The following is a 24,677-nucleotide window of genomic DNA, read 5'->3' as shown; positions in this document are numbered from 1 at the left end:
CTCAAACACTTATTACAAATAGGAAGCAGAAAACTTTATTGGTCCTTGAAAAATGCTACATATTTAAAATTAAAATGACCAGAAATGCAGGATGTTCAAGCCAGTTTTGATAAACAATGTAACAGTTTTAAAGTACTTGTTGAACTAATCAGACTTAGAGCATAAGTGATAAAAATTTAAATCTGAGGTTGTTTCTGAGTCATTTAATTACAGGATAAAAGCTTCAAGAAAAGTGAGGGTTAGCCTACCTTCAATTATTTATTGAATATTATCATATGAACTGGTCTAGGGCTTTATATGCTGCCTTTTCTCATTTAAACCTCGCAGTAATTCTGTGAAAAAGGTAGTATTACCCCCCATTTTATAGGTGAGAAAGCTGAGGTGCTAGATCACTAAGTTACTTGCTGTAATGATTTCATAGGGTTGCCACAAATTACCACAAATTGGGTGGCTTTAAACAACATGAACGAGGGCTGGCCAAGTGGCGCGTTGGTTAAGAGTTGGCTTGGGATGCCAGCTCTGAGCAGCAGGGCCCCGGTTCAGATCCCACATGTGGGCCAGTGATGCTGTGCCCTCTGCAGCTAAGATGGTAAACAACAGCTCAACCTGGAGCTGGGCTGCCGTGAGTTCCCAGGACGGCGTAGGCTGCAGTGAAGCTGCAGTGGGCTGCCATAAGCTACTGTGAGTGGCTGGCAGCCAGCGTGAGCTGCCAAGAGCCGCCATGAGTGGCTGTCCAGTGGTCGGTGACCAATCTGCCTCACCCGGGAAGAGCACAATGATAACACCAACATGGGCCAGTGAAGCAACGTCCTCCACAACTAGACTGAAGAACAAAAGGACAACAACTTGTCTGTTCTCCTTCCCTGATTCCCCAATGCTGTTCCCCTCCCCCAATTTCCCAATAAAATCTTTAAAAAACAACAAAAAAAAACAAAAACAAAAAAAACCAACACGAACATTTTTCTGGAGGCCAGAAGTCAGAATTCGAGGTGAGGAGGGCAGGGCTGCGCTCCCGCTGAAAGTTCGAGGGGAGGATCTTCCTTGTGTCTTTCAGCTTCTGGTGGCTTACTGCTGTTCTTTGGCTTGTGGTAGCATCGCTCAAATCTTTGCCTCTATCTTCCCACGGACTCCTTTTCTCTGTGTTTTTCTGTGTTTTCTCCTTTTTTTTTTTTACAAGACACCAGTCATTGGATTTAGGGTCCATCCTAAGTCAGAATGATTTCCTCTCCAGATCCTTAACTGATTGTGTCTGGAAAGACCCTATTTCCAAATACAGTCACACTCTGAAGTTCCAGGTAGATACAAATTTGGTGGGGGGGGGGGCACTTACATTTCAACCTACTACACTTGCCTATGGTTATACAACTGGTAAATGAAGAACGGGATTCAAACCCAGGTGTCATACAGATTTTCCTTTCACATGCATTTGGGTGCTTTGTGCACCCAAGTGCCCACTATTTCCAGACAGCCACCAAAGAGTCACACAGTGTATAGAATTGAGTGAAGATTTAAAGGCATGCATCGCACAGCAGTTCAGCCAATAATCTGAAAAATGCTGTCTCTCAAGTTCTTTTCGCTCAGCATTGTTCTGGGGACCCCCTTCTCCCCAGCATCTCTCTACGTGTTGGGCAAAGCAATTTAGCAAGTGCCTTTGGGTACCTGAGCCTCCCTTATGACATCTCTTTCATACCAGCACATCTTGTCACAACTTTATTACAAACGCATCCATGGCTGTCTTGAATAGATGTCTCTGTGATGTCATATGTATTCATTTATTTAGAAAAAGGAATATTTCAAATAACGCAGAGATTTGTAAGGTAAAAGGTGAAAAGTCTCTTTCCGCCCACTTCTTATTACTCAAAAAAGGCCAATGTTAAGACAAACCAGTTCCTATAAGTTTAAAGAAAAGATTGGAATATGACAAAACAAGTGAAGAGCCTTAATATTTGAGAGTATTCTCTTGGCTCCTGTCTCCACCATTCTCCTTCCTTGTCTGCTTCATTCCAGCCAAACTGTCCCACCTGAGACCTTTGCTCCTTCTACTTTGAACTAGAGATCAACTGCTGATCTACGTTTTGTAAGGAACATTATCCTAAAAGAGGCCGTAACCAAAGTTTAATATCTTCTTGGTAGAATTTAGAGATAGGAGAGACCCTTTAAGACAAGAGTGTGTGGGATTTTAAAATGAGGCTGCAATATTCAATAATTATAGTTAATATTTATTAATGAATATTACAAGTAATATTAAATGTCTTTCTTTACTGAAAATCAGGGTTCCTCAACTCTTGGAATCGTTTATCTAGGTCAATATGGTAAGTGCACCCCAGTTTCCCCATATCTGTGCACAATATGGCTGACCCTTCAATGGAGTTTCTGTCTCAGGAATTTATGTCTTCATTTCCCCCAGATGCTTGGCAAAGCTTTTACGATAAATGAGGCCCAAAGGAGAATGCAGAGGCAATTGAATCAATATCTGTTTCTATGAAGTAGCCAAAAAATTCTACTTTATTGTTTCATTGCCTCCAGGAAAAAAACAAATTCAACAACTGATGGAGAATTTTGAACATAGAAGGAAAGAAATGTTCTGACAACCTGTGATACTTGGACAGTTGCAAATGTGAAAGTTGTGTATGAGTGACCAAAGGGCCTGGTGACTTCCCGAGAGGTCCCCTGGAGAGGGGGCTGGAAACAATGCTTAGCCCTAGATGTCTACACCAGCATGCCCAACATGGGTGCACAATAAGGCGGAGGCAACCTAAACTGTAAGCTACCCAAGGGCAGGAAACCCATCTGTTTTCATTTTCCATCGTATCCACAGCAGCTAGCACACTGCTAGTACACAGTCAGTGCTCAAGAAAATATTTTGATAAAAGTAATAACATAAGAGTAGCGTGAGGGATCCTTGTGATGAAATTGCTCTGTATCTTGACTGTGGTGACCACATGAATCTACGCACGTGATAAAAACTGCACAGAGCTAAACACGCAAACGAGTACACGTAAGGCTGGTGACATCTGAATAAAAATGGTGGATGAGTCAATGTCAATTTCCTGGCTGTGATAATGTACTATAGTTATGCAAGATGTTACTATTGGAGGAAACTGGGTGCAGGGTAGACGAGATCTCTCTGTATGATTTTTTTTTTAAAGATTTTATTGGGGAATTGGGGGAGGGGAACAGTGCTGGGGAATCGGGGGAAGGGGAACAGACAAGTTGCTGTCGTTTTGTTCTTCAGTCTAGTTGTGGAGAAGTCGCTTCACTGGCCCATTATGGTATCATCATTGTGCTCTTCCCGGGTGAGGCAGATCGGTCACCGGCCACTGGATGGCCGCTCACAGCAGCTCTTGGCAGCTCACATCGGCTGCCGGCCACTCATGCTGGCTGCTGCCCACACACGGTAGCTTATGGCAACCCACTGCAGCAGGGACTGCAGCCCATGCCGTCACCAGCGACCCACGGCAGCCTAGCTCCAGGTCGAGCTGTTGTTCACCATCTTAGCTGTGGAGGGCAGTGTCACTGGCCCTCATGTGGGATCCGAACCGGGGCCCTCAGGCGTCCCAAGCCAGTTCTTAACCAACTCGCCACTCGGCCAGACCTCTCTGTATGATTTCTTACAACTGCATGTAAAGCCACAATTATCTTCAAATAAAAAGTAATAATATGAGAGAAGAGAATCTCAGATTCTGGACATTGATCCAAAATGCAGTAGGATGGGAATCAAGATGGACTTTGGCTTTGAAAAGCTGTATGTACTCTGTCTAAAAGCGAGAGACCACCAAGGGAGGAAGTACACTCATCAGAAAGACAGACACTTGTGTAAAGTTTAGGAGCGGAAGCTCACCTGAGGAGGATGACAAGAGACATGGGGAGCTGTGATATTATTGTAGCAGTAATACTAATACATTGGTCAGGTGGGGTAAATGAATAATGGGTCTCAAAATACAAAATACATTAAGACATAAATGTAAGACTGCATCTAAACAGGGAAAAAATTGTAGAAGTAACATACATTTAACAAAAAACAACCCCAAATACCTTCTCGGTTTCATGATGCTCACTATCACAGAGATGAAAGATGATGATTAGAATTCTCAGGTTTCCCCAACTGGCAACACCCGCCCCCCCTCCATGTTTGTTTTGACACCTCCCTACCCAGCCCGCTACTATGATTAACAATAGAAAACATTAAAATGAAAAAAATATGCCAAATAAAGAAGAACTAGGAGACAGACAGCCTTCTATTTCAGTCTTGTTAGGAAGGAAACCAAGGACTAAAGAGGGTGGCTGCCTTAAAATGGAAAAAGAAGGGGGGAAAAAGAGAGCCAGCATGGTGCACTTCTAAAATCTGCAGAGATAAAAGACTTCCTGAAATATCAATCAAACTAATGACTGTTTTCTCTGGAAAGAAGACAACTGCAATGGAAATCCTGGGAGATGGAGTGGTGAAAGCTAACGGGATTCATTTGGTAGGCAGAGGTCCCAGATTTGCACATCTTGATTTGACACTAAAGTTTTAGTATCAGAGGGTGAAAAAAAAAAGAACCCTATAGTTGCTTTTACAAGAAATATTTTTGCTTTACTTTCAAATATTTCTTTCACAGGAAATATTTTTTCTTTACTCTCAAGTACTGTTTTAAAGAACTTTGCTTAAAAAAAATCAGCAAGCGTAAAGTGCATGTATCATTTGCCAACCTAAGCATGAAAATAACATAAATAAGAATAAGGCAGCTCCTGCCCCTAAGAGATCTACAAATTGTTACCGTTATTTGGGGGCTGTTTAAGAAATGTTTGAAACACAGCACTTTTCTGATGTATGTCAATCACCAGCGTTTTCTTTTCTGATGTAGCTCAACCTTTATAAGTTACAATTACTGATTTACATATCCACACAGATCTGTCCCCAAAAAACTTGAGTGTAGAGAATCAAATTTATCTCAATATGGGATCTGTTCACCCCATTCTCTGAACCCGGATAACTCTATAGTGCAATTCTATTATATGGTCCCTAAAGCCAAATTCAAGCCACATACTACAAGGATGAATTGGTCACCTCGATTTCATTTTACAGGAAAGGACAGAAAGTTTTAACTTGAAAAATCATCTATTATGAAGGCAATATGACATTTTTATACCTGTTTGTGTAATAACTTTTACAGCATAAGAAATTACAGAGATTGTATAAATCAACAGCATATGTAGAAGCATGAAACAAAACAAACATGATTATTCTGATCAAGTAAAATAGGAAAAATAATCCAATTCTTAAAAATACCACAAACTCCCCAAATGTGGTGCCTTTTGAGAGAAAATTACCTCTTGCGTTTTCTGGATATAGTAATGACTGTGGTTCCACTACGTCAAATGGAAAACTGCTTTACAGTTAAAAACAAAGAAGCGACTTACATAGATGTGTAGCCCTCTTAATATTAGATATAACAAAATAAAGACATCAGGCTGCCTGCTTTTGCCTAAAGCATGGCTTGAATTTTCTATTAATAGTGACAGTTCATGTAGAATACTACATAATTTCCTATGTTATGAAATTGCACAAGTTGGAGAATCCAAAAAAATATTGCAGGAGTGAACTTCTTCCTATGGGGGAAAAGTATATAAATATACTAGATGTTAACATTTCCATTCCTCATTCAATTATCTGCCCTATTCAAAACATAAAAATACAAATAAATAGATTTCCTTACAAATGAAGTTCATAGTATATTGTTCTAAAAAAAAGATTAAAAAACCAAAAATTTTAATTTACCCTTTGTTGTCATTAAATAAGAAGTCTAATATACAGACACATTCGACATTTATATACATTGTAGGAGTCAGTTGGTCATTTCTTGTTCACAGTTGATATTTAATAGTGCTAGTCTCTGCACACCACAGCTCACATCCCAAATGCAGGCTTAATTCTACTGCAAGTTGCTCGAGATAATTTTTTTTTCTCTTTTTCTTTTTAATTAAAAAAGACTTCATTCTTGGAATTTTAGAATTTACATTTGAGTGGTCTGAAAAAAATACAATTTCAATGCAAAAACCACATCAAGCATTCAAGAGTATATTGCTGGTGTTGTAATCTTTTTGTATGTCTTTGTGTTCATTGAAAAAAAAACAGAATAAAATAAACATGTTAAGACTTTTAAATGTTTAAACATAACCATATAATATTAATGATATGCCTCATGCACACACACACACACACACACACACACACACACACGCATGCACACACACATATACAAACTCAAAAAATAAAGGAAAAAGGATCAGACATCTTTCTTTTGCATTTGTTCTATCTTTCTTCTTAGGAGCCCATAATTCTCCCTGGTTCCTGATGCAGTGGGGTCAAGCTGCAGAGAGATTTCATAGTGTTTTTTGGCCAAGTCCAGATGTCCCCAACGATGATAAAGCACAGCTGAAATAGCAAGAGATGAATTTCATTGGAAACGTTTCTGAATAACTTGTGGTATTCCCAACCACTTGTACAAAGAAATATTAAAGAACCTCTGCAAACAGTTTTCAAAAATCATTGTTTAAAATAATATCGTTTGTACCACAAACTTTATTTATTGTAATCACACTCCCTCGTGATTGTCCTTTAACCACACCCAGTTATTCCAGGCGTTCTTCGTATCACTAGGCATGACTCATTTCCCTACAGCAACATTATTACATAGAGAAATAAAAGGAAGAGTACACGAAAAGCTTCTCAGTGCTGCCATGCAATTTCCAGGAAGCCAGGCTGAAAAGGGCTGGGCTCCCACACTGCTTAGCGCCCTGACTATGTAGACTAGGCCCCGCTGTTTACTTTATGCTGTTTTTTTAGCTGAGCCATCCTGCCACCTGTTGGCAGCTCAGCAGCAGCTCAGCTTGGGCCAGGAATTGAACCGGTGACCCTATTGCTCAGAGCTCGCACTCTTGAGTGAGCTCGCTCTTAATCAACTGAGCCACTCGGCTGGCCCCACTGTTTACTTTACATAGAGATTCTCCTATACATTAAGGCAAAATAATAACTTGTTTGCTGTCAGCTGGAAATCAGGGCTCTAACCATCAAGGTCTGACCATAAAATGATAGTTAAAATAAATCTAATTATTAGAATGGTAAGCCTCTGATGATTATGATTTTGTAAGTAAAACTAATTTTCTACATTGGCAGAGGATCAACCATCAATGCTTCATGATTTTTGTGATGAGAAGCTACGGAGTCTGTAGGAAACAGATTTGGTGAAAAAATATTCACAGGATTAAGCATTCTAAACAGGAACATGCTGTTCTCTAAAAATCTTAATTATTGAGATGTAAAAAATGGAAATCAATGTAAATGCATTTTTAGCCGAGGCATAGAGAACATAAGAAAGCAGAGACCAGGCTAGAATGAAAGGTCTGCTACAAAAAAAGGGGAAAAGCATGTAGGATGGACGGCAAACTTCCAAAGTACATCTCAGTTTAATATTCTAGGATCCTTCACACAAAGAAAGAAAATCTGCATTTTATCATCAGAAGGTGATGGGAGATGCGGGGGGTTGATTTGGTCATGCAATTAAGATTTGTAAATATGACTATTATTTAGCTACCTTTTTTAGTGTAACAATTTCTTTGAAAAACTCACATTTTGAAATCAGATTATAAAGGATAAAGAAAGGCTAGGTTTGAAAAAACTACCAACATTGATTTTACAGAAATACACTCATTTCATTAAAATTACATAGAATTTCAATATGGTTCAAATTGAAAATTTGCCTTACCCAAATTGCCATGGTAACTTGCAGTATTTGGATGAGCTTTAATTGCTTTGAGGAATAAAGTTTCAGATTCCTAAAAAAATGAAACACATAAAAAGGTATTGTAAATGATACAAAATCAACACACGGTTTTATTGCCTATGGCTGCCAAACTCTTAACGTGCTTGCTTTGTATCACTGTATCCTTCTTCTAGAAACACTCAGAGGTCCAGCAGGGCTACATCCTGTTGAGAAGAGGCTCCAAGGGTGAGCAGGCAAGTGTGTTACCAGGTAAAGGCACAGGGTGTGAGGGGCAGTGGAAAGTGATGGTGGTTGCAGAGCGAGGATGAATATGCTAAAGAGCTCTGACACCTGTCTCTCTGCAGTGGCTGGAATTCTGCAACTTCAAGCAGATAGCTTGGTTCAGGGTGCAGTGGGGGACAAACATAGGTCAAAAGACAGAAAAGGGCGTGGCTGCTGAAGACACCCATGGAAGTAAGTATCATTTTCAGTCAGCATCCATGAACTCACTTCCAGGGCTCTCAAAGTAGAAGATGGGGCATACTTAATGTCCCCCCCCAAACCCACAACCCCCGTGGCACCCTAGAAGCACCCCATTCAGCTGGGAATAAATCAGCAGAGACGGCCACCTGTCACCTACGCCTCGCAGCATTGCCTGTGATCATGACCAAATGCCCTGATGTGGGGGAGCTGATTTTTGCACTTTCTTCACATAGTGCTCACTTCCGGTGGGGTCACTAAGAAGCCAGGTGTTTTCTTACCTGACCATTCCTGGCCATGGAAGGCTGGCTGGTCCCTTTCTACCATAATGCCGAGAAATAAAGAAGCATCATGGTTCTTGCTGACACCTGCCAGGGCAACTAGTCATGTCATCTACATTCGTGTCCCTAAAGGGCAGGCTTTAATCAGTGTCAAACATTAGCCTTAAACAAGCAAAGTTGGTGGCTTGGAGACAGGTTTGCGCCTTCTATCTGCATCTTATGTGAGTTTTTCCAGGTGGTCTTCCTACGCCAGGATCATGCATTTTATAAAATGTAAGACCAGTTTCTTTGCCCCGTGATGGCCTGTGGCACTCCTGAGAAACCAGCTGGGAACTTGGGAGAACATCTCTGAAACTGCCTCCTTTCAGATAAGAGCTGACAGAGGAAAATTTGTATTGAAGAAATGTCCAAGAGGGAGTGAATACAGACGTCAGAATAACATCAGGATATCAGCAAACATTTATCTCAGAATTCATTTAAAAGTTAGTGTCTACATTCCAAGTTTCAGTAGCTGAAACTCCTTCAAGGAAGCCTAAGATTTTCCTACTATCTTAGGTATGCAGAAAAAAAAAATCAAATGGATTGTATAGATTTTTAGTGGTTTCTAAGTAGCAGTGCTGTTTCTGATGATTTTCAAATATTTCCATGTAAAACCTAAAATTTGAGAACTAGGAAGGCCAGGGAATCTAACTCTACTTTAAAATGTTCCTCTACAAGCAAATGTATCAACTAGAGAAAACTGATTTAAAGATAAAAAGCAAGTGAGGCATTCTCTAGGGGACGCTAGGTTCATTTCTTGACTCCTTTCCCTCATTTCTCACATTCCCACGAGTGTGGGTCTCATTCAGGATGACGTGCAGTCGCAGTCAGGTTTGGGGGATGTAGTGGTGTTCAGGCGGTGTGCACAGGGAGGGACATGGGGCTTACACCCCGGTAGGGGGGCTGGGGCTCTCGACCAGGCAAGGCCTGAACCCTGAGGGGCGGGGTGGTGATGGGGGGCTGGGAGGAGGAATAGGGAGGAAGGAGTCAGAGGAATAGGGGGACCAGCAAAGTAATGCGGGAGGAAGAAATTTGTCAAAATTTACGAGCCTGGCAGATAGGAAAATGTTGACAAAAGAAGAGGTGTCAGAAGGAAGACCCGGTTTGGGAGGGGGGCAGTGAGCGTGTGTTAGACACGCTTCCTCTCAGGTATTGGGGAAGGGGCAGCCCTGAGAGGAGGTATCAGCAGCCCCTGGAACCGTGTCTGTGCCCTGGGAGGCAGGGCAGGGTCGGAGGCCTCTTTAGAATACAAATGTCTGCAGGTATTTGAAGCCCATGAAATGCTCACCTATTAAATCAGGTGCTTTAATGACCCTGTTCCAGAAAGCAATGAACTGTTTATAAACTGATCTTCTGTGGAGGTGTGAGGATGCTTAGAGACCCAGGTAACCAGCTGATTTACGCCAAGGAACAAATAAATAAACTTGCATTTTAAATCGGGGATATTTTCCTCATCAACAGAAAGGGAAAATAATATATTATTTTCTGGAGTGTATTAGACTAAATATATTTGACAAAGGTTTAGGGCAACACATGAGACAGAGAAAGGCCTCTCAAAGGAACAAGCGAGGGTCTTTATGTCCAGGCAGAGAGCGCGGGGCAGTCGGAGGTCATCTCAGTCACACTGGCCAGTGGGGTAGCCCCATCACCACACCAGCACCCTTAAACCAAGGACAGCGTTTCATAGGGGACACCCTGCTGCCTGCTCCATCTAGGGAAGGTAACGCAGGTGGTCCAACAGGAAGGTGAATCCACGCATCACACAGTTGGGAGAGCAGCTCCCGCTTCCATTTGCATTCCTTTCTTCTGGTTCATTCCAGAAGGAAGTTTCCATTTGGTGGTGATTTGGGGGTCACAACTTCAATGTCTGCCAGTCTCCTTTTGAAGTTAAGAGAAGGCAACCCTCAGACTCAGGGCTTTGGCCAGCAACCTACCTGAGGGTGACTAAAATTATTTTCTTTTCAGTTATCTTGTATTTATAGTAATGGTATTTCCACTTTAATATATTTACCTGTGTTAAAAATCTAAAGAAAGATAACAAGTAAATAATAGGACAAGTAGTATGTAGATGTGGCCCCCCCCAAAAAAAAATTCATGAAGGTGTGGCATAAATGTCTGGAGTTGGGGAAACTGCTCTATAAGGACCAGTGGAACAGGCAACACAGAGAGAGGAATTAGGATAAGAGGAAACGTTTTAAGTACTAAAAACATTACTTTTTATTTTTGTACCACCTTAACCATAAATTGGATTTAAAGGGTAATAAGTAACATAAATTCTAATAGGTTTTAATAGTCCTTAGTTTCATTTAATGATCACTAAACTAAAATTATTATTGTATATACATAGTTATATACGTATATATAGTGTGTAAATATATGTGTGTGTGTGTGTGTATATATATATATATATATATATATATATATATATATATTTAACCATTTAATAGCTATAAATTACGTCCTTGCTCACTTTTTCTTATCCCCATCTCCATTTTACAGATGGATAAACTGAGAAGTGGTTAAGTGATTGTTGTTAGGTAAAAAGGGCTGCTTAAATAAAAAGGTGCCAGATAATCACACGGATGTAATGAGAACACTAACCATGCACAGCAAAGTCTTAAAATAGACTGTGGAAGTTCGAACATTTCAGAGCCAACTGTGAGATGCATTCAGCCATTGCACAGCTACTGAGGGGCCGCTTAATAAAAGCACATCAGTATGCTGGGCAGAAATGGAGATATAAAAATAAGGCTTAAGACTATGAGTGCAAGAAGTATCCAGGCTCACTAAAGAGATTCATCAAAAGTTGATGATAATCTGAACAGCAAATTCTTAGGTGGAAAGACACCTGTCCTGTCCTGGCGGGGACGACGGCAGCTCTGGAGGGTCTGCTCACTACCCCTATGAGCCACCACCATGTTGCCTCGTCTCCAAAGCACCCCCACCCAGGGCTCTGCAAGGACAGGCCACAAGCAGCTGACCAACAGCAATAGGTGTCATTTCTGCATTAAGAGAGAAAAACCTAAATAGTGGTTTAAAATTCTAAATCTTGAATTTTAAAAATACATGAAGAGAGGGCTTGGTGGCTGACACCATGGCTTGGGGTGTAATGTCACTTCCCTCCTTTTGGCAGCTCGTAAAAGAGCTCATAGTTCCTTAGTTCAGATTTCACCTTCTGTTTCCTTCGCTTAGGCTCAGGGCCCTAGCCTAGAGAATCAGGAATTCAAAATGTGTAGAGAAATGGGAAACCCATTTGTCTATTCTGTTTTACGGAATATTTTTTTCTACTTTATCTGGAAAAAAAGAACAATGTGAACTGGAAGCCAAATGAATCCCAGGTTCTGTCACATTCATAGAAATTCTAGTGTCTAGGCTGTCGGATGATAGAAAAATCAATATAATGATTACATAAGCTGAATCTTGAAGACTCGCTGTAGCTGGTCCCTAGACTAACCCATCCCAGGATGACACAGATGGCTGGAAAAGTCATTAGAAGGGAAACCCACACATCTTCCCTCCTTTACATAAGTAGATTCATTAAAAATAAAACTTAACCCCTTACAAAGTCATCTTGGGAGCAAAATCTATAAATGCTAAAATGTATACTGCAGCTATTAAATAACTGGACATTAAAAAATGACAGAAATGCAAGAAATATCTGAGTATTGCTATAGGAAATAATACTGATAATGATATCTAATGAACAAAACAGAAGTAAATAACACAGCGAAAATATAAATTAATCACTACCGTTTAGGCCTAGTGTGATTAAAATAAAATATAGCTGCTGATTCTGAAAGGAAATGTTTCTCATGAAAGGACTAGGGCACTGCTTCTAAAAGTGTTTTCTGTAACATCTGTGTTAGATACCCAGGATGTTGGTTAAACACACATATCCCCTGACCTTAGGCGACCGACCAAGACAGTAACTCTTGTGGGGAGGGCTCTGAGCATCTGTGCTGTAACACACTCTGTTGGTGATTCTGAGATACCATATGAAAGCTTGAGATCACCAGTATTAGGAACACTGGGTCCCCTTCAATATGCAGGGAGTTATGCATCTTCTGACTCACAATCTACTCCTGGCTAACGCTTAGAGCCCAGTTAGATAGAGCCCAGATTAAATATTTTCTGCTTTTCATTGGTCAAAAACTTCTAGGGCCTTGCAGATGACCTATAATAGCTCAAGGCTAGATGAGGAAAAGCTTGGAAGTAGCAAGGACCAGTTCTGTATTCTCCATGGGCTGTTACAATTTTTGTGCAGAACACAGTACCTACAGATAAACCCAGAGCTCCAGCCCAATTGCAAGACGTTGAATCAAACAGCTTTGTGCCAGGTGGGGGAGGGGCATCTGCTAGGATGCACTTCTTTGGGCTTCTCCTCCCCTCCCCAGGTTTGAGCAATGGTAGTGAATTCTGATGAGAAAGAACTTGGAGTTGGACCCTGCAAATCCATCTTTTGGGCAACTTCTCTAGGAAGCAAATTCACCAAGCCACATTGGTGTACTGCTACCACTATTTTGGCCTAATTCCAAATTTAACTGCATAGAAGTAACACTTATGGCTTCTGTCAGATGCTGGCATTAGTTGCAAAAAATCACAGCCTGCAGTTTACACACCTTATATTTCTGGGACTTTCCCAGCACGTTTGCCAAGGAGAACATGAGAGAGTGATCATTAGGTATTAATTCCAGTGCCTCTCTTCCAACTGCTTCAGCTTGGGCTAAATTACCTGCGAGTAAAACATGGAAAAATAGAAAACATGTTACTAGTATTTTGATCTCTCTCTCTAATTAACAGGGCTTATGTGCATTATGCATGATGATTATGAATAAAACACTTAAGAAAATCAATGTAAAATGTATAATACACACACACACACACACACAGTGATCCTATCAGTTGCGAAGCCACTGCAGTCCAGCACAATTCTGACACAATGTGCCAACAGCTCTTGCTTACATTTTGTAAGAGCCTATAAAACCTAGTTTTAATTTGCCCCCAGATACCCATTATACCCAAATCAGAAAAAACAAGTCTGCAGAATAAGAATATCACAGTAACACTTTAATAACTGAGTATTCATCATATTGAAGTGCCCATTCTATACTTTCCTTAGAAACAAGGGCTTGTCTCTTCTCCACATGGCTTAGATGGTTTACTAGCTTTAGATTCTGCCAAAATAAAACTATAATTTCTAATGGGATGCTTGGATTTTTAAAATTCAAGAAGCAGAGCAGCTCCTAGTTGATCAGGTCTGCTATGGGCTAAGAAACCTGATCATAAAGTCTATTAGCATCATATCTAAAATAAGAATCTAGTGTAGGTTTGAAGGCCTCTCCTTTGAGTACAGTCCATGAACTATAGTTCATGGACCCAGTACCATCCATTTCATAAGCCTAACAGCCATTCTTGCTCCTTTCTGGGTACTTCCAGTGTCCTGGATGATGGGCACTGCTAGATAACAGGCTTCAGAAGAAATGAGATATTAGCACACATCTTTGCCATTACTCAACACCAATTTTAAGCGGTGTCATTTTCCCAAACATTCATATTCCAATATGCCAAAGGAAATTCCATTTTCTAGAGCAGGCATTTTTGTAGTACAAAATATTGAATTCCATAATATTATTATTATTATTTTTAAAAAAACCTCTAACACACACTAGGAAAAACCCCACAATGATCTATATTTCCTAATTATTCAATGGTACTGTACCATGGGACCATTTCCTTTGATGTATTGAATTCGCCTTTCTGTACCTGTATTATCAAGGAGTATGATCATGTTGTTCCAAGCCAAGCTGTGCTCCGGTTTCAGCACAGTAGCATTTCTCCATGCATTTAACGCGTCCACGTGTCGATTTAGATCTGCATACTGAAAATAAAGCATGGACCCCCCCCAAAAATCAATATTTTTTTTTGCTTACTCTCTCTAAGACATAATGAAAACCAAACCCCAAATCAAACAAAATCTAACCTGTATATATATAATCAGCTTCTAATTTTTCATATTAACTCATTTAATCCTCAAAATAATCTGAATGTAGTAGATAACTATCCCCATTTTACAGATGAAGAAACTGAGGCACAGAGAAATTAACTTGTCCAAAGTTATACATCTAGTAATGGTAGACTAGGGATTAGAACCAGGTAGTCTAACTCCTGAGCCTACAATCTCTTAACTACAACCCATAATTTAGTGATTCCAGGTGTCAAATCATATTTCAGGCTGAGTTAAAAACCTAATCATTAGTCTTTTTCTAGAAAGGCCTCACCTAGTCCATCTTTGGTAAGTTGTTATTTAAGGGTAAATAAAAAGTATATAATGTGATTACAAGCTAAACATGTCAAATTCACCTTGTGAAGAATGGTCTAGTACCCTCTGCCTGCCTGTATCTAAGTTTCATAAAAATCTATGAGTAGATTAAACACTGTAAACTCCCTGGAAAAGTCTTATGTGGTGAAATAAAACCCCTGGGCATTTGGGGCCTGTTTGCCTCCTTTAGGAAGGAGAGAGTTATGTTTTTTTTTGTTTTTTTTTTTAGCTGAACCATCCTGCCACCTGTTGGCAGCTCAGCGGCTGCTCAGCTCGGGCCAGCAATCGAACCGCTGTTGCTCAGAGCTCAAACTCTTGAGCGAGCTCTTAACCAACTGAGCCACTCGGTCGGCCCCTATCTGTTTTATTTTTATTTTTATTTATTTTTTTTGTTTTTGTTTTTTTTTAGTGAATGTTGTTTAACATGGATAACAGAATACAAAATGGCTGGCTCTCAATTTGCATAGTTAAGAGTGCACAGAGGGAGAAAGTAATGGGTTTTTTAGCAGGTGACCCTCTTGCCTTCTTTAACTCAGTTCAAACGCACATCTCATCTCAATGAACTTGATTCCTTTAACTCTGCAAAAAATACAAATGATAACAATTTATCAAAGTTTAAGGCTATTTCTTTACTTATTGTCAAGTCTGTCTTTTCATTAGAAAACAGAAACATTTTGACTTGCCCTATGACCCACACGGCAAACCGGTGGCATATTATGCACGAGGGTTTAATGAATTATGGAAACATATACGAATATCCATTCGCTAAAGATGTTGTCAGAATTTCCCATGGGACTCAGAAACTCAAGTTACTATATTTTACTCCTTAAATAAAGAAATAATATGAAAAGTTCAAAACTTTAAAATAATTTAGGCCACTAATTATACCAACATTTAATTGTCTCTCTATATTTGGTGTTCCCATAGATTTCTCGCCAGTAAGTGAAATACATTTGAATACACAAAAATCCATGGTGATGTTTTCTCTAACAAACCCAGGAAAGCCAATATATTGTAACTTCACTTATACAACAACAAAATTTTTTCACATATTTTGCTATTTATTGATATTATTATTATTACTATTTATTGGAGAATAACAACAAACTGAAATTTACTTTTATTTTACATCAACTTTTACGCTTCTTAGAGCTTCTATACAAAGTGAACCAGCACTTTAAAGGAAGCAGAAAAAAATGATGATTTAGCAAGAACTACCCATCCAGAAAGTGGATGGTAATGTACATGTTATTTACATATTAGTCCCATGCCTGTCCTTCTGTACTCTGCAAACTACATTTCCCAGGGCCCTTTGCCACTTGGCTCTTTGTAAAGTTTCTGCCAATAGGAGTTATCAGGTGGTGGGAAGCTGGGAATAGCTCTTCTCCGTTCCTTCCACTCTCACTGGCTCCTTTCTATTCCTCGGCAGTGCCTCTGAAGTAGCTAGGTCCCCTCCTCCACAATGCCACGGCAGGAAGCAGTGGTTCTCCCTTCATGAGCTGAGCTCTTGAAGTGGTGGTAGGTCCTGAGATGGTGGCCCCTGCTCTGAGCTCTTCAATTCTGGTGGCACCACTTTCTCCTGTTTGTTTCCCCAACCCTATACATTAATATCACTGAGTTACAGAGTCATTTACTCTGAGTTAATATCACCTTTCCATTTTTGTTCTTCCATTCCCTCCAACAACTGTCTAACAAATTCCCTGCACTGAATCTTGGATATTTAAAATGCTTAGCATGGTTTTTGTTTTCCTGAATGGATCCTGACTGATACAATTAGTCCTTGCATAATGAATTGTCTGTAATAATAGCTTCAGTCTCTATTACTGTGGTTCTCTAATATTAGTAACATGCTCCAAATAATCCAGCTCTTGACAATTCCTATTTCACAAAGAGTGGCATTATATTTCCTTCTTATCTGGGTCTAGAAATCAAAACACATTTCTGTCTCCCATTACTAAACAGTACTATGGAGGCTTTTTTTTAAAAGATTTTGTTGGGGGAATTGGGGGAGGGGAACAGCGTTGGGGAATCGGGGAAGGGGAACAGACAAGTTGCTGTCGTTTTGTTCTTCAGTCTAGTTGTGGAGGACGTCGCTTCACTGGCCCATGTTATTTACATTGCGCTCTTCCTGGGTGAGGCAGATCCGTCACCGGCCACTCAACAGCCGCTCACACCGGCTGCCAGCTACTCAGTGTAGCTTACGGGCAGCCCACTGCAGCAGGGGCTGCAGCCTACGCTGTTGCCGGCAACTCACCGCAGCCCAGCTCCAGGTTGAGCTGTTGTTGACCATTTTAGCTGTAGAGGGCAGTGTCACTGGCCCTAATGTGGGATCCGAACCGGGGCTCTGCTGCTCAGAGCTGGTGTCCCAAGCCAGCTCTTAACCAACGTGCCACTTTTTTTTAAAAAAGAAACTTTTAAGTTATTAAGTTCCTCTTATTTGCCAATATATAAATGTATTGGTTGAGCTGTTAAAGATTAAGCTAAGCTCTTAATGCTTTTAAGCTGTCAAGCAGGCCAAAGCTGGATAATTAAATAACAATGAAGAGCAAAACCTTTAAATAAGTAAGTACAGTTCACAAAAGGAAATGTAGGAAGATTGTTTCATGGTGGCTTAATTAATAAACAGCATACACGGAGAGCAGTACAAGGTCTTGAGCTATTGAATACTATGCATGGTCTTCTATGTGAAAGTGGGAATGAACTCCAAGGACTGGAGCACATGAGAAAATCCTACATTTTAAATTCCGTCTTCTGTTTTTGGGCTATAGCTCGTACAGAGGCTCATTTAGCATAAATTCTCTATTTCCCAAATCCCAAGCAATTGCCGTGACAGGCAGCTACTAGGAGAGGGAACAAGACTGTTACGTATTAGAGCTCTCAAGCATCTGGAAGGCTGTAGGCAGATGCACTCACTTTGCAAGCAATGGTCTAAAAGAAGAGCTACCTCTGAAGAAGAAAAAAAGGAAGGACGAATTCATATGGATATCAAGTATGCTCTGTCACACAAGTACTAGTAGAATAGACACAGTAAATAGAGACAATCACCCCTGCAGTAATCACCAATGCAAGGACTCAGATAAAACCCAATGTCCTCCTCTCCCCCACCGAGCCCCTATTCTCACTTGATTAACTTTACAAGGGTCCACCCTGCCTTGTATGTGATTGAATTTTTTGGTTTTTACTTGTATCATTATAGTGAAGTTTTACTGTCTTTCCACTCCCTTCCCCAGAGAGAACAAGTAGGGGATCAAAATATGTCACCCCAACTATACCACTTTGGCAAAGGGATTATTGTACTGAAAGCCTTTGAGATTCAACAGATACAGAAAGAAGCTTTTCTGGAGCTTCCCTTATCTGACTACAAGCAGAAATTTTTGGGAAATGAGGTCTGCCATCAATTCCCATTTCTGGGGGAAGTTTTACGGCCACGAGAAAGGCATACCCGCACAAACAAACTTCACTTCATTAGTTTCCCCCACATATTTATGCCACCCTTGGGAGCCTAAAACCTGTTTGTCTTGTCACTTCTCTACAAATGTATTGTTCTTTGTTAAGATGCTATGTAAATCCAAATTCTAACCATCCCTTTGAGTTACTCATCACTGAGTTTCTCCCACAGGCTTGCTGCGTATGTTAATACACTGTTTTGTTACTCTGTCTGTGGTCAGTCTAATTTGCATGGCCCAGTCAGAGAACCTAACAGGGTAGAGGAAAAAGTTTTCTTTCCTCCCCTAAGTTTATCACTAGAATAGTTTTAGCTTTCCTAAAATCTTCAGGTTTCCTGGAGAAAGTTGTTTCAGCATCAAAGTATGTAACTAGATCATGAAGCACAGAATTTTAAAATGTAAAACATACAGGAAATGCATACAAGGTCAAGTGGCTCCGGAGAAAGTTTCATGGGATAAAGGGAATATCCTGCTACCAATATTCCTTGTTCAAACATCTTCCTTTTCCCTGGATTCAGTCACATTGCTGCCACCATACCTCTGTTTTCAGGGAGAAGTAAGTCCTCTTTTCACGGTAAAGTATATAGAGATGGTATCTTCCTATGGTATATCATACCTGAAGCATTCTACTTTTTGAATAATAAAAACACGCAAGCCACTTCACTCTAAAATTTATAACACAAGCAGCATCTGCCCACTTAAGGCACAGAATGGGAGAGGTACAACTTCACCCTCGTTAGCCACCTGTTTCTACCACCTTGTTTCCTCCGTTCATAAAATTCTACCTCCCCACTCACACAATCATGGCTATCCAGTCTAGAAACAAAACTGTGAAGACCGAACACATCCCCATCACCGTAAAACTGTAGCCTGGTTTTCCATAAACACCAAACAGTTCACGTTTTCTAGGTTGCTACCCCCCAAAAGTAGTCTGTTCTGCTCTGACCTGTGCTCAATGTTTTGACTGATCTGCTTCCCAAATGCAGGGTCAACAACAGGGTATTGGATTCACCAGGGGACTTTTGTTGGTTTGTTTCTGTAAATACAGATCCCCTATGGAGCTTTTGATTCCTTAAATCTGAGGCAGGGTGGGATGACTTGGATGTACAACCAGCTTGGCGGACCACTGGTTTTAGTAATGTAAGGACTCCGCAAGACCATGAGACTTCAGGCCTTTAAAATGAGGATAACCAGGCATCTCTTTAAAACAACTTTGATGCAATCGTACCTGTGAAGTTAGGCTGTGTCAAATTTGGAAAATTATATATAAGCTTCTTTTAAAAATCACATCACTATACATGTATTCTGGTTTGGCTAAAATGAGCAAAAAGTTTTTCTCTTAACAATTTTATTTCATATAAAAACAAAATAGATTAGGAACATATATATATATATATATATATATATATATANATATATATATATATATATATATATATATATATATATATATATATATATATATATATATATATATATATATATATATGGTTTCTTGAAATCAAAATTAAAGGGTGAGTGAAGGGAGACTATAATCATTCTTTATTAAAGAATTTTGCTGTTTGTGGGTAAGTCTTTTGTCCCCCAGCTTTATTGAAATATAACTGGCATATAACATATGTAAGCTTAAGGTGTACAACAGGATGATTTGAGACATATATGTTGCAAATTGATAACCACAGTAAGGTTAGTTACCACCTCCAGTGTGTGGTGATTTCCCTTATTAAGAAAGTCAAGAGCTACAGTGACTAAGCTGTGCATCCTCATAGGAGCTTTTCAGAAACAATGACAGAATCTGTTTCATCATCATTTATCCATATGTTTTCAGATTTAAAGGTTACTGAACTTAATGTATAGCTACTGCAACAATATTTATTTGAAGCAATAAACCAATTAAAAAAGAAAGTCAGAGAAATCATATCTTTAGATTCTGCCAATAACTAAAAAAGAGAAGTCACTATGCAACACAGTATTTCCTGTTTCCATCGAATTTTCCCAAAGCCTTTTCAAATCAATCCCGTGCCCTTCTCAGCGTTCTTTTGTGGGGAGAACAGTTATCCGCAGGAGGACCTGGGATGCAGGGAGCTGTCCCTGAGAGAAGGCAGAAGCTCCGCAAACACATTATGGGTTTTTTTGTTTTTTTTTTTAATCTCAGTTTTTATTCGTGTTTTAAAAACAGAGAAGCTGATGTTTATCAGGAAGTTACCCCTTGGAGTACTGTTTTACAGGGCACAGGGGACTTTAAAAATTGTAATTTATTCCTTGGTTTGACCTATTGCTTTTGTGATCTCTTAAACATGGCTAATTCAAGTTGGATCGCTCTCCAATTAGCGCTTAAAAACTTACATATAAGGAAATCAAATAGCTACCTTCAAATGAGATAAACTTATGTGAAAGAACTTTATAAGACTTGATAAGAACTTTATAAAGAGAGTGCTAGAAGAGGTGCTACTGCCTTCACTTTATATTATAAACAAGGAAAAAAACGGAGCGTTTCCTCTGCAGCCACAGGCTACCATACACTTACCAAACGCCCAAGGTTATAGTAACAATCTGGGTATTTCCTTCTGTGTTTGATGGCTGTCTGGTAACTTCGCTCAGCAGCTTCGAACCGCTTCAGGCTGTTCTGTACTATGCCTAAATTCATCCAGGCTGCAGCAAAGTCGGGCCTGGGCGAGCATTTTAAAAAGGTAAACAAGGAAAAGAAAGGCTTAGACCCCAGAACACAGGCACTCATTTCTGTGCCACTAGCATAATTATTAATATAAAAACAATGCTTACTGTATTTGCACAGCCAAAGACAGCAGGTCCTCCGCTTCCTGTAGCTCATTCCTCTCTTTTAAAATATTTCCGAGGTTATTCATGGCATGGACATATTTGGGATTTAATCTGGAAGTGGAGAGAGAAACCAAGCCGCCTGTCAATGCTCAGTGGGCTTCACTACACTCTCAGGAATTGGCAAAGATATCTTAAGTTGGGGCCTGTAAAGGGATGGGTTTTTAACCCTAAAAGTTAAAACAAGGCATGTATATAAATGAGACAAGATGCTTGCAGTACCTCACAGCTTCCCGGTAATATCTGATGGCAGCTGTTTGATTGCCTTTATCAGCAAGGTTTTTGCCAACATTGTAGTGAACCTGAAAATATACATAAAAACATGGCCATCAGCTCATAGACCTCTTTGTTCAGAGCAGGAATATCTATTATATCTTCTAAATGAAAATAAAAGGTAATGGCATTAAAAAACAAACAAACAAGCAAACAAACAAAAAAACAAACAAAAAACCACCCACCAGAACTTTAGGTAGAGCCCTACAGAAACTCAGCCAGGGGCTTGCTTGTGCTTAATCCCCAACCCTGGAAGAAAAGATCTGAAGAAAGGGATGTAACAAGCAGATGATGCCACTAAAGTATAACAGAAGGATATTCAACTAACGGCCTCACCAGAGAAAACTGGAAAATGAGCACGTTGAGATGGTTTTACTGCTGACCCCTCCACTCCCTCTCCTGCCTCACACACCCACCCCCCACTAGGGCTGAGGGGGACCACCATTCTACTTTCTGCTTTTACGAATTTGATGACTCTAGGTATTGCATATCAGTGAACTCATATAGTATTCGTGTTCTTATGGCTGGCTGACTTCACTTAGCACAACATCCTCAAGGTTCATCCATGTGGTAGCAGGTGTCAGAATGTCCTTCCTTTTTAAGGCTGAATAACATTCCATTACATGTTTATACATTTTGTGTATCCATTCATCTGTTGATGGACACTTAGGGTATACTCCCACATTTTGGCTGCTGTGACTAACACTGCTATGAACATAGGTGTGCAAATATACCTTTGAGATCCTGCTTTCAATTGTTTTGGACATAAGTGTGTGTATATTCCCATTAGTAGAATTGCTGGATCATATGATATTTCTATTTTTAATTTTTAGAGAACTAAAATGCTTAGTTTTATGTTATGAGAATTTTACCTCAATTTAAAAAAAAAGAGATTTTAATGATTGAAGAGGGTGGTAAAGTACACTAAAAGAAACAGGGCTTACAGCTGCAAACCTACCGGAAATTCTCAGGTCATCTTCATGTGAGGGTACGGAGGTGGCCGACTGATGGCACTTTCTCAAGTGTCCACGGACTCAGAATAAATTATGAGGAAAGGAGCTGGGACCCGAACTGAGACCAGGGCAGCAGACCAACTGCAGCAACTCATGAGGACTATTATCAAAAGTATTTATTGATCATCAAAAGCCCCTTTTGGAGAGTTACAATGTAAAGGCCAATAGCAATCTTAGAAGAGATGACGCTATAGAAATTAATTCAATCGGATGTGTTAAGTGTGACTAATAACAATAACAGAAACACCAGCATAGGTCCGTGCTAAGGGTCACCTTGATCCAGGTGCAGGAGTTGACACAGAATATGTAGAGCCCCTTCTCTTCCCAGCGGCCCTGATAGGTAGCTGCCATCACTTCTGAGAGGAGGCACTGCTTCAGTGTTTGTTAAGCATCTCACCCAAGGTTCTGGTGCTGAGCTTGAAGCCGGCATCCAAAGCCTGTGTTTCTTCTCACTATATCACACCCATTTATTAGGGTGCTGGTTGAAGACAGGGCTGCATACTCAAGGCGATTTCTAGACCCACACATTCACACCATCTATTCCTTTTCTTACAGTAAAATGTTTCCTTTTGCGTGTTAAGGGCTGAATTGTATCCCCCCCCCCCCCCCCCCCGCAAATTCGTAACTTGAAGTCCTAAACCCCAGCATTTCAGAATGTGACTGCATTTGGATCCAGGGTCTCTAATGAACTCATTAAGTTGAAGTGAGGTCTTTAGGGTGGGCCATAACCCAGTTTGACTGGTGTCCTTACAAGAGGGGGAAATTTGGACAGAGAGAAACCAGGGATGTATGCGCACAGAGGACAGGCCATGTGAGGACACAGCGAGAAGGTGGCCATCTGCAAGCCAAGGAGAGAGGCCTCAGGATTTATCAATGCTGCCGACACATTGATGTGGGACTTCTGTTCTCCAGAACTGTGAGAAAACAAATTTCTGTTGTTTAAGCCACCCTGTGTGTGGTATTTTGTTGTGGCAAACTAATATATCGTGAAATACAGTAATGGTTTGAACACATTCAAGTGGCAATACCTCTAAACAGTTCAAAACCCCTTCTGAAAATATAACCACATCCTGCTTCATCAATCTTAAACCTACAGTTAGAGCACATTTTCAAAAATACTAGTATGTCTGAAAAGGTATGGAGCAGTGCGTGACATTCTTTAAGTGCATATGTAACAGAGATTTGTTTTTAACTGCCAATTTCCAGTTCTATGCATTTATTTTTACTTCATCTAACAAAAAGAATCACAAGCAAGAATACCACAGGTGATAGAAATGTATACTATTGTGCAGCACACTGCATAATTTAAACTTCCTGAACCAAAGTATTGTCCATTTGTAGGTATTGTCATCTTCAAATTACAGCTTGCAGGCTGGTTAATGCTATGGTCAGCTGCACATTTTGAAAAGTATGCTCCAAATGGTTTAATTTCGAGCCTCTCCCGGACAGGAGGTGTTACTTCACCTCCTGTCCCATACACAAAAGAACCGAGTCTGAGAATCCAACCTGAGTGATGTGCTTGTGGTCCCCGGAATACAAATACAGCTCTGAGCAGACTTCAACACGCCTCCCGCCTCTCCCGCCCCTGAGCTCCTGCTGTTTTCCTTTGTTATGGGGAAATTCTGTTTTCTCAATAAAAAGCTCACACAAGGAGTTCAAGTGCCCTCTGCAGCACAGACGTGTTCTGTTATACACCCTGAGCGCCAGGGACCAAGAGATCAGGGGAGAAGGAAGGGACGCTGGAAATTCAGACGCAGTTCTTTCAATCGTGCTAGTTAAAGATCTGACACAGCCCTAGAAGGCAAGATGTCCATAATTAAGAACTGGTAAACAGGTTTGCCTCGAGGCTAGCCTTAACCTAGGGGTTATATGGAGGGAAGTATTTGAACAGAAAACAGCTGCCTAGATAACCCATTGTAAAAAACAAACAAACAAAAAACCCCAACCCTGACAGTTTACTTAAAACAGTATTTAAAAAAAATGAGTGATTTTTGTTTCCATGGAAGGTAAAAGACTGAAGAAGCTATTTATTCCTAAACTTTCCCCTTAGCCTTTGTGCTTCACGTTGAGGCAAAGAACCAGCACAAAAGCCACAGATAAAACCAACAAGTGCAACCCAAAGACAGGTAAATATAAATGAAGTAAAACTGTCAATAACAGGAGGCATTTTTAACACCAGTGCTAAAACCAGTTTGGTTCAAATACTTTGCCAATGGTTGATGTTAAACTTACAATGTTTTAAACAC

The 24,677-nt window shown here is 40.2% G+C and overlaps 1 protein-coding gene across 3 annotated transcripts in view; it reads right to left on the bottom strand.

Annotated features, from left to right (window-relative positions):
• Positions 1-6,219: 6,219 nt before the first annotated feature.
• TMTC4 (transmembrane O-mannosyltransferase targeting cadherins 4) overlaps positions 6,220-24,677 on the bottom strand; it is a 59,735-nt gene continuing 41,277 nt past the window's right edge. For 2 of the 3 annotated variants that reach the window (XM_019663689.1, XM_019663692.1), the window contains exons 12-18: positions 21,368-21,447; positions 21,092-21,199; positions 20,838-20,979; positions 14,309-14,423; positions 13,165-13,277; positions 7,749-7,818; positions 6,220-6,418 (exon numbers count right to left, since the gene is read on the bottom strand). In XM_019663689.1, the coding sequence (XP_019519234.1) occupies positions 6,270-6,418; positions 7,749-7,818; positions 13,165-13,277; positions 14,309-14,423; positions 20,838-20,979; positions 21,092-21,199; positions 21,368-21,447 (777 nt within the window). In that variant the 3' untranslated portion in view covers positions 6,220-6,269. The remainder of the gene's footprint in view (positions 6,419-7,748; positions 7,819-13,164; positions 13,278-14,308; positions 14,424-20,837; positions 20,980-21,091; positions 21,200-21,367; positions 21,448-24,677) is intronic. The other variant, XM_019663690.1, reaches the window with a different exon arrangement.

The sequence above is a fragment of the Hipposideros armiger genome, unplaced genomic scaffold, assembly GCF_001890085.2.
Source record: "Hipposideros armiger isolate ML-2016 unplaced genomic scaffold, ASM189008v1 scaffold_397, whole genome shotgun sequence".
In the NCBI taxonomy this organism is placed as follows: Eukaryota; Metazoa; Chordata; class Mammalia; order Chiroptera; family Hipposideridae; genus Hipposideros; species Hipposideros armiger.
Note: the sequence above shows the minus strand (reverse complement) of the source record. Positions and strands in the feature narration are given on the sequence as shown.